At 38.8% G+C, this 13804-nt stretch overlaps 1 protein-coding gene across 1 annotated transcript in view; it reads right to left on the minus strand.

Annotated features, from left to right (window-relative positions):
• Positions 1-13804, minus strand: part of LOC122793540 (probable protein S-acyltransferase 23) — a 711842-nt gene that overhangs the window by 243953 nt on the left and 454085 nt on the right. Inside the window, exon 7 of the mRNA XM_044061673.1 lies at positions 6640-6736. Within this exon, the coding sequence (XP_043917608.1) occupies positions 6640-6736 (97 nt within the window). The remainder of the gene's footprint in view (positions 1-6639; positions 6737-13804) is intronic.

Genomic DNA, 13804 nt, shown 5'->3' on the forward strand with positions numbered 1-13804 from the left:
ATTTGTATCCATACATACAGGTCATAAAACTACAAACTGGTAGCCTACATATCGTACTTATTTTTTCTCCATGCATGCTACCCACTCCTCTGAAATACACCCACATTGCACCCACCACTCCACCTTTTGTTATGTCCTAGACAGTGGCCACTTATCACATCCCACTCACTCTCATACTTACAATTACCCCCCCACACACACAAACACCTTCCAGTCTTCACTCTCTAGGTTTCAGTTTCTTTGTGCCTCAACTTTCTCTCTCCTTTTGTATAGGTTAGGATTGACTGCCTACACAAGACCACTGGCCTGCCCTGCTAGAAACTACCTGTACCCAAGATGTATCTTGATGATTGCCTCCCTCTAATTGTTTTTGAATGTAATTCCAGAAAGTATGTCCAATTAATGCTTCTCATTTTGTATCTTACCATACTGTTGCTGTAGTCCATGCCTTATTCCCTTGATAGCTGCCCCCTGCACATCACCAGGTCACTCCCAAGTTGTTTAATCCTCTACCTGCTCGGTTGTTTTCTCCCCTCCCCTGCTTTTCTATAATTAACCTTGACTCTTTAGGGCCCATGTTGCTTTTTCTCTCCTCTTTTGCTCCTATTCTTTACCTACATCTCTTCTTAGGCTCCCATTTCTGCACTACCTTATCCTGCTGACCTCTGCTACTGTTTTTTTTCCCCTGCTGTTGTTTTTCTCCCAGCATTCTATCCTCTCCTAGTCTCCTAGTCTCTCTCCTCTGTGCCTCCTTTTTATAGTCCTTTTCCACTCTCTCTAGGCCCCTTGTACATGTATTCCTGCATGTTCTCCTGATAGTTTTTTTCTGGGTTTCTGCAGCTCCAGCTGGTGTATCCCCTCTCCATTTGCTCTGCTCACTTCATTCCCCTACCCTACGCCCATTCCCACCCACCCCTTATCAATTACCTTTATACTATCCTGTCCTTCCCCATCCTGTCCAAACAGCCACCCACACTTCACTTCCTGTCTACCCCTAACCCCTCCCCCTCCACACACTATCTAACCACTAACATTTCTCCTTCCTGCTCCTAATTCCTACCTCTTACACCATCACTACTTACTTCACTTCCCCCAAACCCAACCTATTTCAAAAATCATAATCCCTCCCACACACAAAACCCAACCTTAACATGCTACTTTTATACCTCCTATTACCAATCCTAACTCTACTTGCAAACCTAACCTCCTATCATGCTGACCTTCCCAACCTTTTCTATACCCTCCTACCACATGTACTAACAAACCATTCTCTCCTTCCCACCCCATCTTAATCTCTCCATCTCTCTTTAACATCACCTTCCACTGCTATCACAAACTCATTATATTTGACATCTACCCCCACTCCTATAAACCCAAGCCAAAATTTTACCACCAACTTTTCTCAGCATCACACCCTACCTCAGTCCCCAGCAACTTACTACTCACTGGTGATATTCACCCAAATCCAGGCCCACCCTCCCATATCCATAACCCTACACCCATAAACAGCCCCATCACCCCTACATCCTACCACCACCCACTCCCAACTCAACCTCCCTTAAATCAAACCTCACAATACAAACACCTTTCTATCTACACCCTGAATATACGAAGACTCACTAATAAAATCTCTGAGCTATATGCTTGGATAACTCATACCACTTCTCATATAATAGCCCTATCTGAAACCTGGCTAAAACCACACATAACAAACAATGAAATTCTGCCATGTGGTTACATCTACCGCTCTGACAGACTCAACAAAAAAGGTGGTGGTACTGCCATTCTCCATTCAAATAATCTTAACCTCTCCACCATTCCCACACCTATTCCTGAGATCCACCCAGCTGAACTCATCATTCTCAATTACCATCTAAACCCACGTAAGACATTTATCATTGCCTCCATTTATATTCCCCCCCTGGTAATAATATTCCAATCATAGAATCTATCTTCTCCTGGTTCTCTCACAACATACCCTACAAAACAGTCATCTTAGGAAATGTTAAGATAGACTGGGCCAAACTTGCCACTAACTCCCCACAGCTCTCCATCAACCTCTACGGATTCCACCAACTAATAACATCCCCTACTTACTGACATAATAACACCTCTTCCACTTCAACCATATACTGGATTCTCACAAACTCTCCCAACCTGTACCACAATACAACTACCTTACCTAATTCTTTGAGTGACCATCATCCTACAAGCACACATCGCCAGTCTTCACAAGCACTCAAATCTCACTCCTATAGAGACTGCTGTAACTTACTTAACTTTAATACTACCCAATTCAGCTCTATCCTCTTGTCTATTGACTGGTCCATCCTTAAAAAACTGCCCCTAAATTATGCTGTTCACAAATTCAATAGCATATTCCTTGATATTCTCAACTCCCTAGCCCCTACAAGATGTATCAGAATCAAATCTAACTCTGCCCTTTGGCTTGCTAAATAAACTAAATCACTCATGAAATACCGTGACAACACTTTGAAAGCCTGGACTAAGTATAAACAACCTACCCTACTTCACAAATATAAAGAACTTTGGAATCTTGTCAAAAGGCATATCTGTAAGGACAAAAAATCATACTACAACTCTCCCCAAAATAACTGTAAAACAAATTCACAAAAATTCTGGTCCACCCTAAAGAAAATTCTCAATCCCAGGTCCCACTCAATCCCCTCTCCTTACCCAAATAATAGCCCTCTAGAAACTGCTACCCTTCTAAATAGACACTTCATCAAAACTGTCCAGAAACTTACTCCCTCAAGCCACAACTCAAATAACCCCTATACCCCTCCCAAGCCTCAAAACAGTAATCTTTTCTCCTTCAAACCGGTTCAAACATCATATATAAAGTCCCTCCTTCTAAAGCTTAAACCTTGCTCTCCCTCCTCTGACAACCTCCCTCCTTCCTTCCTCAGATTAGCTGCTGAATCCATAGCCTACACAGTATCTATCTTAATAAATAGATAGATCTATCCAGGAATCTACAGTACCAGACATTTGGAAATCCCTCTTCACTACTCCCTTGCATAAAGGGGGAAACTCAAATGACCCATCTAACTTTCGCCCAATTGCCATCCTCTCTCCAAACTCTTAGAAAAATGTGCACACTCTCAACTCCTAAACTATCTCCTAGAACATAACCTCCTCACACACTCCCAACATGGCTTCTGCCCTAATCACAGCACCTCTACAGCCCTCCTGTCATTCACACACTCAGTAGCCAAAGCTCGACACAAAGACCTCCTAGTATCCAGTCTCTTCCTCGACCTCTCAAAAGCCTTCAACACTGTCTCTCACCCCCTGCTTCTAACTAAACTTTCTAACCTCAATCTAGCTCCCACTTCCCTAGCCTTTTTCACTAGTTATCTCTCTGACAGACAGAAATCTGTTCTTTGGCTCTCCTCCTGCTCATCCTACCTCCCAGTAACCACTGGGGTGCCTCAAGGCTCCATCCTTGGACTCCACCTATTCAACATCTTTACAAATGATCTATATGCCTCCTGCAAACAATCTATACTAGTCCAATATACCGACGATTCAACTCTCATCTGCACATTCAACAGTATCTCTGACCTTCACACACTCACCCAGGACACCTTTCTTTCTGTAGAAAAATGGCTTGCTGAAAATCTTCTTATCCTAAACCCCAAGAAAAACAAACTTCTGCTATTCTTCCCCTGGACTCTCTCACCTAAAGTCTAACTTTCTTATTTCATCCTCTAATAACACCACCATTCAACCTGACTCCCACACAAAACTTCTAGGAGCCATCATTGATGATTAACTTAAATTTAACCTACACATCCTTCAGAGTATAAAGATTTTGGTAAGTTCTACCAAAATCGTAGATTCCTGACCTATGATGCCAGACTATCCCTAGTCTATGCTGCCCCTATACTAACTAATATTCAAGCAACTACCCTGGCCAAACTCCAACAAACGTACCATAAAATAGCAAGGTTTATACCCACATAACTCACACCACTGCATCTCACTCAACTCACTACAATGGCTAGAACTCCCACAACAACTTCTACTATCTCAGTTACAAATGATTCATTCCATACTTTATAAACCATCTTCATGCCCTGTACTGTCTTCCTTGGTATCCATCTACACACGAACTTGCACACTTCGGACATCTAACCAACAACTCCTTAACATCTACCAACCAAAAGAGATCTATTGGTAGATTACTTTACAAATCCACCCTATCCCAGGCATGGAATAACCTCCCATCCCAATTACACTCCATCTCACACCCTTTACAATTCAAGAAAGAACTCAAACTACACCTTTTTAGAACCAAAAGTTGCTCCTGCCATGACTCTACCTAGCTCCACCTCCTCCCTGTAGTGCACTATTCATTACAACTTCACAGCACACTTTCTTCTCATTCCAGTACAATTTCTGTTGTACCACTATTAAATACATTCCTCTCTGAATCTTATTTCTCTCACATCTATTTTTCACCAACATCTTTTTTCAACTCTAGACACTCTTTTCACCCCTCTCATGGTTCCTATCATATACCTTACTACACCAGTTCCAGTTGTACTGGAATTGCACATTCCAGTACAATTTCTGTTGTACCACAATTAAATACATTCCTCTTTGTATCTTATTTCTCTCACATCTATTTTTCACCAACATCTTTTTTCAACTCTAGACCCTCTTTTCACCCCTCTCATGGTTCCGATTATATACCTTACTACACCAGTTATAAAATTAGATACTTACACCACTCACACATTGGGAAAAAAAAGTTTTTGTTTGGTGTGCCTTTGTAATTACAGAATATATTTGAACTTGTACTATTTTAACCAATTAATGATTGTTTAATCTCTTATGCATGTCATTATTGTACTCTTAACTGTTATGTATACTTAACCTCTCTGTCTGTAATTGGAGTTTTTTCCTCAGGTCTCCAGTGAAAATGGGCTCCTAGCCCAGCTGGACTAACCCGGTTAACAAATGTCAATAAATAAATAAATAAATAAACTAGAATAAAGACTTTCTCACAAACAGGAAGCTCTTCTTAAAGTTGTTTCATCCTTCTCAGACTTAGTACACCTTCTGAAAGTCTAGTCTCAAGTATCAGTGCCCTCAGCACTCATATTCTCAACAGTTATCAACAAACTTCTTGACTCTTTACCCAAAATACCTGTCCTCTTATATGTATGCAATATGGTCATTTACTGACCTGATCCAGCACTTTAGTGATTAAAAAAGTATTCCCTTCTTTCTGGACTCAAAATTCATAATTATGAAAAAACAAAAGTAGTGCTATTTGGTTTTCTCCAAAAGCTAACGTTAGCACACACAAGCATTGGGAAATCCGGTTCAGCAATAACTATAAAAATGCTTGGGTATGTAGGAAATGGTTAAATCCTACAGTAAATGTTCAGCATCACACTGATGTTAATAAGGCTAAAACTAATACATTTTTAGTGTGGCCCTGGAAAATGTCTCACTTCATGGCTCCCAAATTTAGATAGCAAAAGAAAAATGGATTCTAGTATCTTATCTTGAACATGGCATCCCATTTAGAGACAAATGCTTGAATGATGGCTGCTCCTTAAAGAGTTAAATAATTAATCCATGTCTCATTTTTATTCAATATATTCAAATTTAATTATTCTGTCAAAATTAATGCAGCACTTAATTAAACCACTTTTATCACTCTTTCACTCCTCTGTCTTCATTATTTTCATTTTTTCTTTCTTTTCTGATTTAGATACTTCATGTTTTAATTACTTTTAGTTAGCTAGATAGTTATTATATGTAAGACTTTGCACTGTGTATTCTGAACTATATTTTCACTTTCTGTATTAAATTTACTGCATTACTCAACTATCTTCTTCTTCTTCTTTTTTTGGCTTTTCCTGGTTAGGGGTCGCCACAGCGGAACTCCGGTCCGCTAATGATTGGCAGTAGATTTTTACAGTGCCAAAGTGACAGCTCGACGCCCAACCTTCAACAAAGGCATGCCCATTCACGCATGTCTTTTGAATGCCACTCGACCGCATGGAGGACATGCAGACTCCACACAGAAGGTGCTCCAGCCGAGAATCGAAAGGGAGAACCTCTTGCTGTGGGTCGACAACACTACCGCTGCACCACTGCGGCTAATAATTTAATTATGATGCTTATTACAGTTAAGGACTTGATTTATATATTAATATACATCTTGATCTCTTGTACTCCTTAATGTAAAGTGTTTTATTTTTTTCAAATTGTTCTGTTTTTCTTTTGTTTTTTCTGTGTATATGCACTAAGATTAGACCTTTTACTGTAGCTTTAACTTCTTCTTTCCATTCATATTGTTTTGCATTTGCTTTTCTGAAAAAAAATCATCTGCACTTAATTATTATAACATCTGTTGTTAATATTTATTCTTACTATGTACTCTCAGACAGGTTCTGAAAATGTTTAACTTAGATCAGTGTTCTAGCACGGTTAACATATTCAAATAAATACATTCATATATGCATACAGACATAGACAAAATGTTTCTGCATTTCCATACAATGGATGTAGACACAGAGAAAGTAATATACCAGAAAGTTATTCATGTAAACACCATATTATAATGATTTTATAATACAGTAAACCGTGACCTACCTTTAGAAAGTAAGTTGGGTATCCCCAAAATATCACAATACCACAGAAGAAAAATATAGCTCCTTTTGATTTGCCAGGAGGACCAAATACCAGGGAACTGAAAAAGCAAAACATTAAATCCATTTAAAAAATCTCATGGAATTATGTTATTGTGATATGTACAAGTATTACAATAAAATAAAATAGAAAACTGGAGGCATTACTTGCTAAAAGCATTGGCAGGTGGGAAACACCAATGATATTTCTTTTATTGAGAAAAAATATAAGAGTCTGGTTCAAGCACACAAATCAGTGGATCACTAAGTGAAACCCCATCAGTAATGCTAGGCAGACTGCAAGCCTTTGATATCAGAACTTACTTAAACAACTTATATCACTTTATAGTAAACATTCAATGTCAGATAAACCAAGCAAGTAGGTTTCATGAGGCTAAATATATTGTACAGAATACAGATAAGCTAGGAAGAACTTCCTAAACTGAATGTTACACCAGGCTTTCTCCATGAAGGTGTACACTTTTCATCATATTATGTATTTCTTAAACTAGTATAAGGTAACAATGTTTTGCAATACATAAAGTATTTACTATACAGAAATAATGAGCTTTTGTTAAGTGTGGGTACCTAACTCCTCCAAAAATATTCTTGAAAACATATGTGCATGTAGCAAAAGATAATTAGCTAACAGGATTTGCAAACATTTAATACTAAAAATATAGAATTTATCAGCTTACATTGAAAGCATATTCAGTTATAAATAAAATAAAACAGTTATAAATAAAAGAAAACATCCTAAAACAAAACAGTACTTTTGCCTGTTTCTGATAATACATTACTCCACTTTGACATCTGATCCTTTAGTCTGGTGCATTGGTGGTGTGGTAGATGTTCCTTAGTATATCTTATCACAGGGTAGGCTTCCCTTTTTAGGAAATAAAACCATGTGAGCTCTTGTATTTTGGTACTGTTACGCATATGGCAGGTATGTCCTTATATTATATGTGGAGGCATTTGACCAAACGGGGATCAGACACACTTCTCAGATAGAAGTATAAAGTGGTATATTCAGATCAGAGTGAGAGATCACAGTTAGGGGATATCTCCAGCACCAGGTAAAATACTGCTACTAAGGGTTCTCCACTGCCATCAATATGAATTACAAGTACTACAAAAAAGATTTTCTGAGTAAGCAAAGAAAAAAAGTGCAAAAACATATTTCTTTTTAGCTATGACTAGTAATGTTATAAACCACAAGAAAAGCTCAATTCCTTAATCAAGTAGAAGGCTGAAACTAATAGGAAATTATTTATTTTACAGTATTTGATTTCTTCAAAAGGGTCTCAAATATTGTCTTGCACTGCATGATATACTGGACACTAAATTTACTAGTATTTATTGTTATTTGATTTGCTTGGGTTGTATTCTTGTTTACATGCATGCATACTTGTATAGAAACACAGTGGACTACTTTGCACAAGCTAACGGATTCACAGACATTCCAAGGGCACTAACTCTTTATGAGCATTCGTACCTTGCCAATACCCTCTGTTAGACAGCACCTCCTTTCAGCTGGAGGGCCATATCAGTCAATCCCTGACTAAATTTGTGGATACCCATCCAATTATCAATGTTATATTTAAAGGAAGATAATGCATCTCACAAATTATGCTTAGGAATCTTTGAGGTCTTTGAGGTCTTTTTAATTTTTTGATTTATTAGTGAGATATATTCCACAGGGGGCTTTGTACTTGATAAGTAGCCTGATCAATGTTGAGTATAGGGGAGAAATTACCTCTTTGGACTGAATTTATGTTAGCTGGGCTAAATTAAAGGATTTTTTGCCAATGCTGTCTCATTATCTAGTGACCGACAGATAGTATAAGCCTCTTAAGCAAACAAGGGGATGGAGCTCCCTCAGCAGAGAGGGACCATGCTAGTGAATGACATGTGCCAGCCTATAGCGCATGGTGCTGACAATGAAAATATTCAAACTCAAAGTTTCCTTTCAAGGGCAGAAAATGTGGCATTTGACGATAAGCCCAAATACAGACTTTTCTACAAAGCTTAGTGTCTACCTGAATAATGGTCATGTCTGAGGACACTTTCTTATTAGCATCCCTGACTGATTATCTACCCATAGTTACACCATAGCCATCTACCCCAGGGAACTACCACATTGACAATATGCCCCTAAGAGCTGACCCAGTTGTTCAGGACTTGGGAACTTATGTGGACAGGACCTAACATTTGACCAACATGTGTCTATCATTGTAAGAAAGTCATTCTACAGTGCACAGCATATAAACAAAAGGATTGTGTGCAGTTCTAGGGATGTCATTGAACCCCTTTACTAAGCCCTCATTAGGCCAATTATTAAATATAATGCTCTCTTTGGCATGTATCTGTCCAGACATATGCAGCAGCTAGAACACCCAAACAGATATCTTACTAAAATGATACAAGGCCTAAACAACATGCCCTACATGGACCAACTCAAAGCCCTGTCACTATACTCGGTGTCCTACAGACTGCTAAGTAGTGACCTGTGTCTGTCGTACAAAGCATTCTCTCACCCATTACTGATGGATTTACTGCACATCAGCAAGTCAAATTACATCAGAAATACTCAGTCTAGCGATCTAAACCTTTTCTGCAACATCAACAGGATGGTTTGGAGGGACAGGTTTATCTCACAGTGGATATGGCTGCTGGGGAACAGACTATCTAATCACATAAAACAAAGTTCATCCCTGTCCATTTTCAAGAGCAACTTAGATCTATGGATGGGAAACAGACAATTTATCCCAGAACTCCTCCTCATTCTGGTGGTGAGGTGACTTTGACTTGAGGGTTGTGATTCATCATTACACCAGAAATGACCACAGAGGAATAATGAAGAAAGTATGTACGATCCGTACTATTTGTATTTTACCTGCGTGCTTATGCACAGTGCTTCTAGAAAGCACTCCATCGTTCAGTTGATTGGGTGAAAATGGCAATACGTTTACAGAAAGAATGACTCTGGTTTGCTCAGAATGTACTTTCAATTAATGTTCTTCTTGTTTACCTTTGGATGATCTGTCTCCCTGCTTTCCTGATTTCAGATACTGTAACTCAGTAAGGCAATGGCACTTCCCTAAAGTAAGCTTAAATAAGAGGAGAAGAAAATAATGCATGTAAGGGATTAGTGTGTGTGTGTGTGTGTGTGTGTGTGTGTGTGTGTGTGTGTGTGTGTGTGTGTGTGTGTGTGTGTGTGTGTGTGTGTGTGTGTGTGTGTGTGTAGGGGGATGTCAGGATAGTAAGCTTGGACTTCATTTGAATTAAGTGAGCTGCAAAATTGAGGAATGTAAAGAAAGAATCGAAAGTGAAGCCACCACTATGCTATTCAGTGCTGAGAATATCTCACATAGGTAGCTCAGGTTTCTTATTTAAGTCTAGTTCAGCATTATTGAGGTCTTCATTTACCTAGAGGTTGGTCATGTAGCTCTGTTTGTCCAGCATCATATACTGCTAAAGATTTTCCAGTTTAAGTAGCCAGTAGATTTATTTTGAGCACATGCCATGAAACCTAGCCAGAAAAGGTGCACGCTACACTAGATGACAGAATGTCTGGTAGCCCCTACAGATCAGCACATTCCTTGAGCGAGTTGGCATACTAAGTTCATTTAACAGCTTGTCAGTAGCAGCATATCAGCCTGTGAATTGTCTGAAGAAAAAGGCTTTCTGGACATGGCCTATAAGGAGTGGCTGCTTTGCTTGAGGATGAATAGGCTATATTTGGCATTTACTGACCAGTTAATGTGGCATCTTGCAAATTATGAAGAGTATTATAATTAAGTCATGAACTGATTCATCTCTTCTGAACACATTATATACCTCTACATCAAATGCAGTCAAAGTATCAGCTTCACACTAAGATGGCATACATGAGTGGGTAATCAGATGTGACATCTGGTACTGACAATGAGTTTTCTCTTATGAGAATAATGGATGTATTATTTGCATTCTTGTCCTCATCCTGTTCATCATGGGGGGGGGGACTGCTCAGTCATGCACTATCATTAATGACTGATCCAACAAGTTATAGAAGACAGTTATGACTTAGGTTATTCCAGTATGGATGGTGCTAACTGAGGAATTGGGTAAGTTGGATGCAGTGCTAATAAACTAAAATGAGAGTGGCACCCACATGACTCTGATGGCGTCTGTACCTACTTTGTCACCCTGTGATACAGACTCAGAAGGCAGACTGAAATATCAACAAAGTCATTTGTTTGCTTAGATATACAGTAGTCATCAAATCACTGATGTGAGTGAACTGATCTGATGCAATGATAAGTAAATCAGCACTCCAAAACCATCTGTTTACTGCCAGCTTGTAGCAAAGCTGTTTATCCGATGCCCTTGAATAACAAAAAGGCTGAATGGAAGAGGTGGGTGTGGCTGGAATCTCCAACAAAAGTAAATCAATGGATTTGAAAAAAGCAAAAATCAACAGCTACCAGAGACAGCCATGTGGCCGCAGTGGTGCAGCGGTTAGCATTGTCGACTCACAGCAAGAGGTTCTCCTGTTTGACTCTTGGCTGGAGCGCCTTCTGTGTGGAGTCTGCATGTCCTCCCTGCAGTTGACTGACATTTAAAGACATGCAGGTAGGTGTGTGTGTGAATGGGTGTGCCTTCTTTGAAGGTTGGGCATTGGGCTGGCAACTCGGCACTGTAAAAAATCCACTGCCACTCATTAGTGGACCGGAGTTCTGCTGTGGTGACCCCTAACTGGGAAAAGCTGAAAGACTTTTCAAACCAGAGACAGCCATGTGGTACTTTGTTTAGAAACAGTACAATACTGTACACTGAAATATGCCTGAGAAGTTGGCAGTATTGGCTACAACAAGTGGTGATTAAGACAACAGCAAAGAGTATTTATTCTGTAGATCAGTGTGCATATTGAACTTAGTCAGCCACTGTAGCTAGACAGCACATGCATATAAGTTACTGAGTATGTGCGAGATCAGTGCCATTTTGTGCAGTCAGTCAGTGGGAATGTAAGCTTGAATAGAGCTGCATATGTCAGTGTGTTAAAAGTAACAAATCAGTCAGTAAGCATATGACGTATGAAGTATCTGTACAAGTTGCAGCTCCTGATGTGTGTATGTGTAATAAACGACTTGAATGCATACTCAGCCTCAGTGTCTCATTTGAATACATGAGATGTGACATGGTGTCAGAATGGGAACTGAAGTTGAAGCAGCTCGCAAACCATGAAGCACACAGTTAGAAATGGAGTAAAATCTAGGAATGAACTCGCAAACAGGTCTGTGGTTATTTGAAATTACTTAAATTCGTTTCAAATGATTTTCAGTCACCAAACATGTGGCATAGCATTCAAAGCATTCAAAATAATTTCCGGGATGTTCAAAATGTCTGAGATAGTGGCATATATTTAAAGTGTTTGACATAATCTCTGAAATGTTTAAAATGTTCGAAAAAGCTAAAATGTTTGAATTTTTTCACAATGTCCAAATGTTTTGCAGTAACTAAGACTTTTCATAGTATCCGAAATGTCCCGAGTGTTCAAGGTATTTGCAGTGTTAAAGTAAAGCATTTTTTGAGAGATTGTTGTGCACTTGAGCAAAATTACAAGTGCCAGGTCTATACTTATGTTTAAAAGAAATTTGTTGTTATGACAGAGGGATTTTGTAGACCTGAACCACTGGTGTTTGATAATAATATTGCTGAGAATTGGCAAGTGTTTGAGCAAGAATATGATATTTTCATACAGGCTGCATTTTCTGATAAAGATGCAAGTACAAGAGCATCTATACTTCTCAATTTAATTGGCTCAGAGGCCATCGAGTGGGAACATTCATTTGTATATGCACCTGCTGTGTATGCAAGGGAGGGGGAGAACCGCCATACTGTGATTCAAGCTGAAAAGCGGGAAGACCCTGAGTACTTAAAACGTAAATTTAGATAACTGTGTAACCCTCAACTGAATATTACAATGCAAAGGCACAAATTTTAGAAAAGAAGTCAAAAGCCTGGTGAAGCTATGGCAGCATATATTAGTGACTTAAGAAATAAAGCAAAAACATGCAGATCTGGTGATCTACTAGATGAGTTGAAAAAAGACTGTCTTGTATGTGATGTTAATAATGATGCAGTGAGAAAGATCTTGCTTCAAGATAGTGAATTAACATTGAGCAAAGCTATTGAGATTTGTCAAATACATGAGGTTACAGAAAAACATATGAATATGCTTACAAGTGAGAAAAGCATGTTTGCGGTATCTGCTAGTGCGGATGTTGATAGTTTGCAGCAGAAAGTTAAAATAAAAAAGAAATATAAACCAAGAGGCAGTGCCACACCCAACCTCATTGTTAACTGCTGCAATTGTTGAGACAGTCATGAACCTAAACAGGAAAAGTGTTTAGCTTTTGGTCAGAAATGTGGAATCATTTCAAAAGGCTTTCCAACTCTGAAGTGTTGCAAACTTATATTAAAAGAAAGTATCAGAAGAAGCAAGTAGATTAGATAAAGACTAGGAAATTCCGAGAGCTGTGAGAAAACTTTCTATGTTGATGGTGTCTCTGTGATCAATGAAACAGTTAATACAGTAGATTATCAGTTGTCAGCAAAGAGTGAAATATTTTGTATTGTATAAATTAATGGGAGATCTGTAGACCTTAAAGTAGTCATTGGATCTAAGTGCAAAGTTCTATCGGCACAAATGTTTGCTAAAGTAAAAGCTGGTGAGAAACATGAAAGTGTGCAAAACTAGCTGCTTATGGTGGTGAAGAGATTGAAACTGATGGCACAGTAGTTCTTTCATACCATTCTGCTGGAAACAGCTATGACTTGCACTTTTACATAGTCAAAAGAGAAGTGCAGTCACTCTTAGGCCTCAAAGACAGTCTGAGAGTGGGACTGATTTAATTTAATAAAGAGGTCCACCATACACGTCTGAATAACAATGACAGTTTTACCTAGAATATTTTTAGTGAATATGCTGATATTTTCAAAGATGAGTTTGGTAAACTTCTAGTCACATTTTCCATAAAGTTAAACCATGAAGTAAGTCCAGTTGTCAGACCAGCACAGAAGATTCTAGTAGCAATGCAGACTAAAATAAAAGCAGAACTAGGTAAAATGGTGTCCTTACTCCAGTA

The sequence above is a fragment of the Protopterus annectens genome, chromosome 2.part0, assembly GCF_019279795.1.
Source record: "Protopterus annectens isolate FY-2018-M chromosome 2.part0, PAN1.0, whole genome shotgun sequence".
Taxonomy (NCBI): domain Eukaryota; kingdom Metazoa; phylum Chordata; order Ceratodontiformes; family Protopteridae; genus Protopterus; species Protopterus annectens.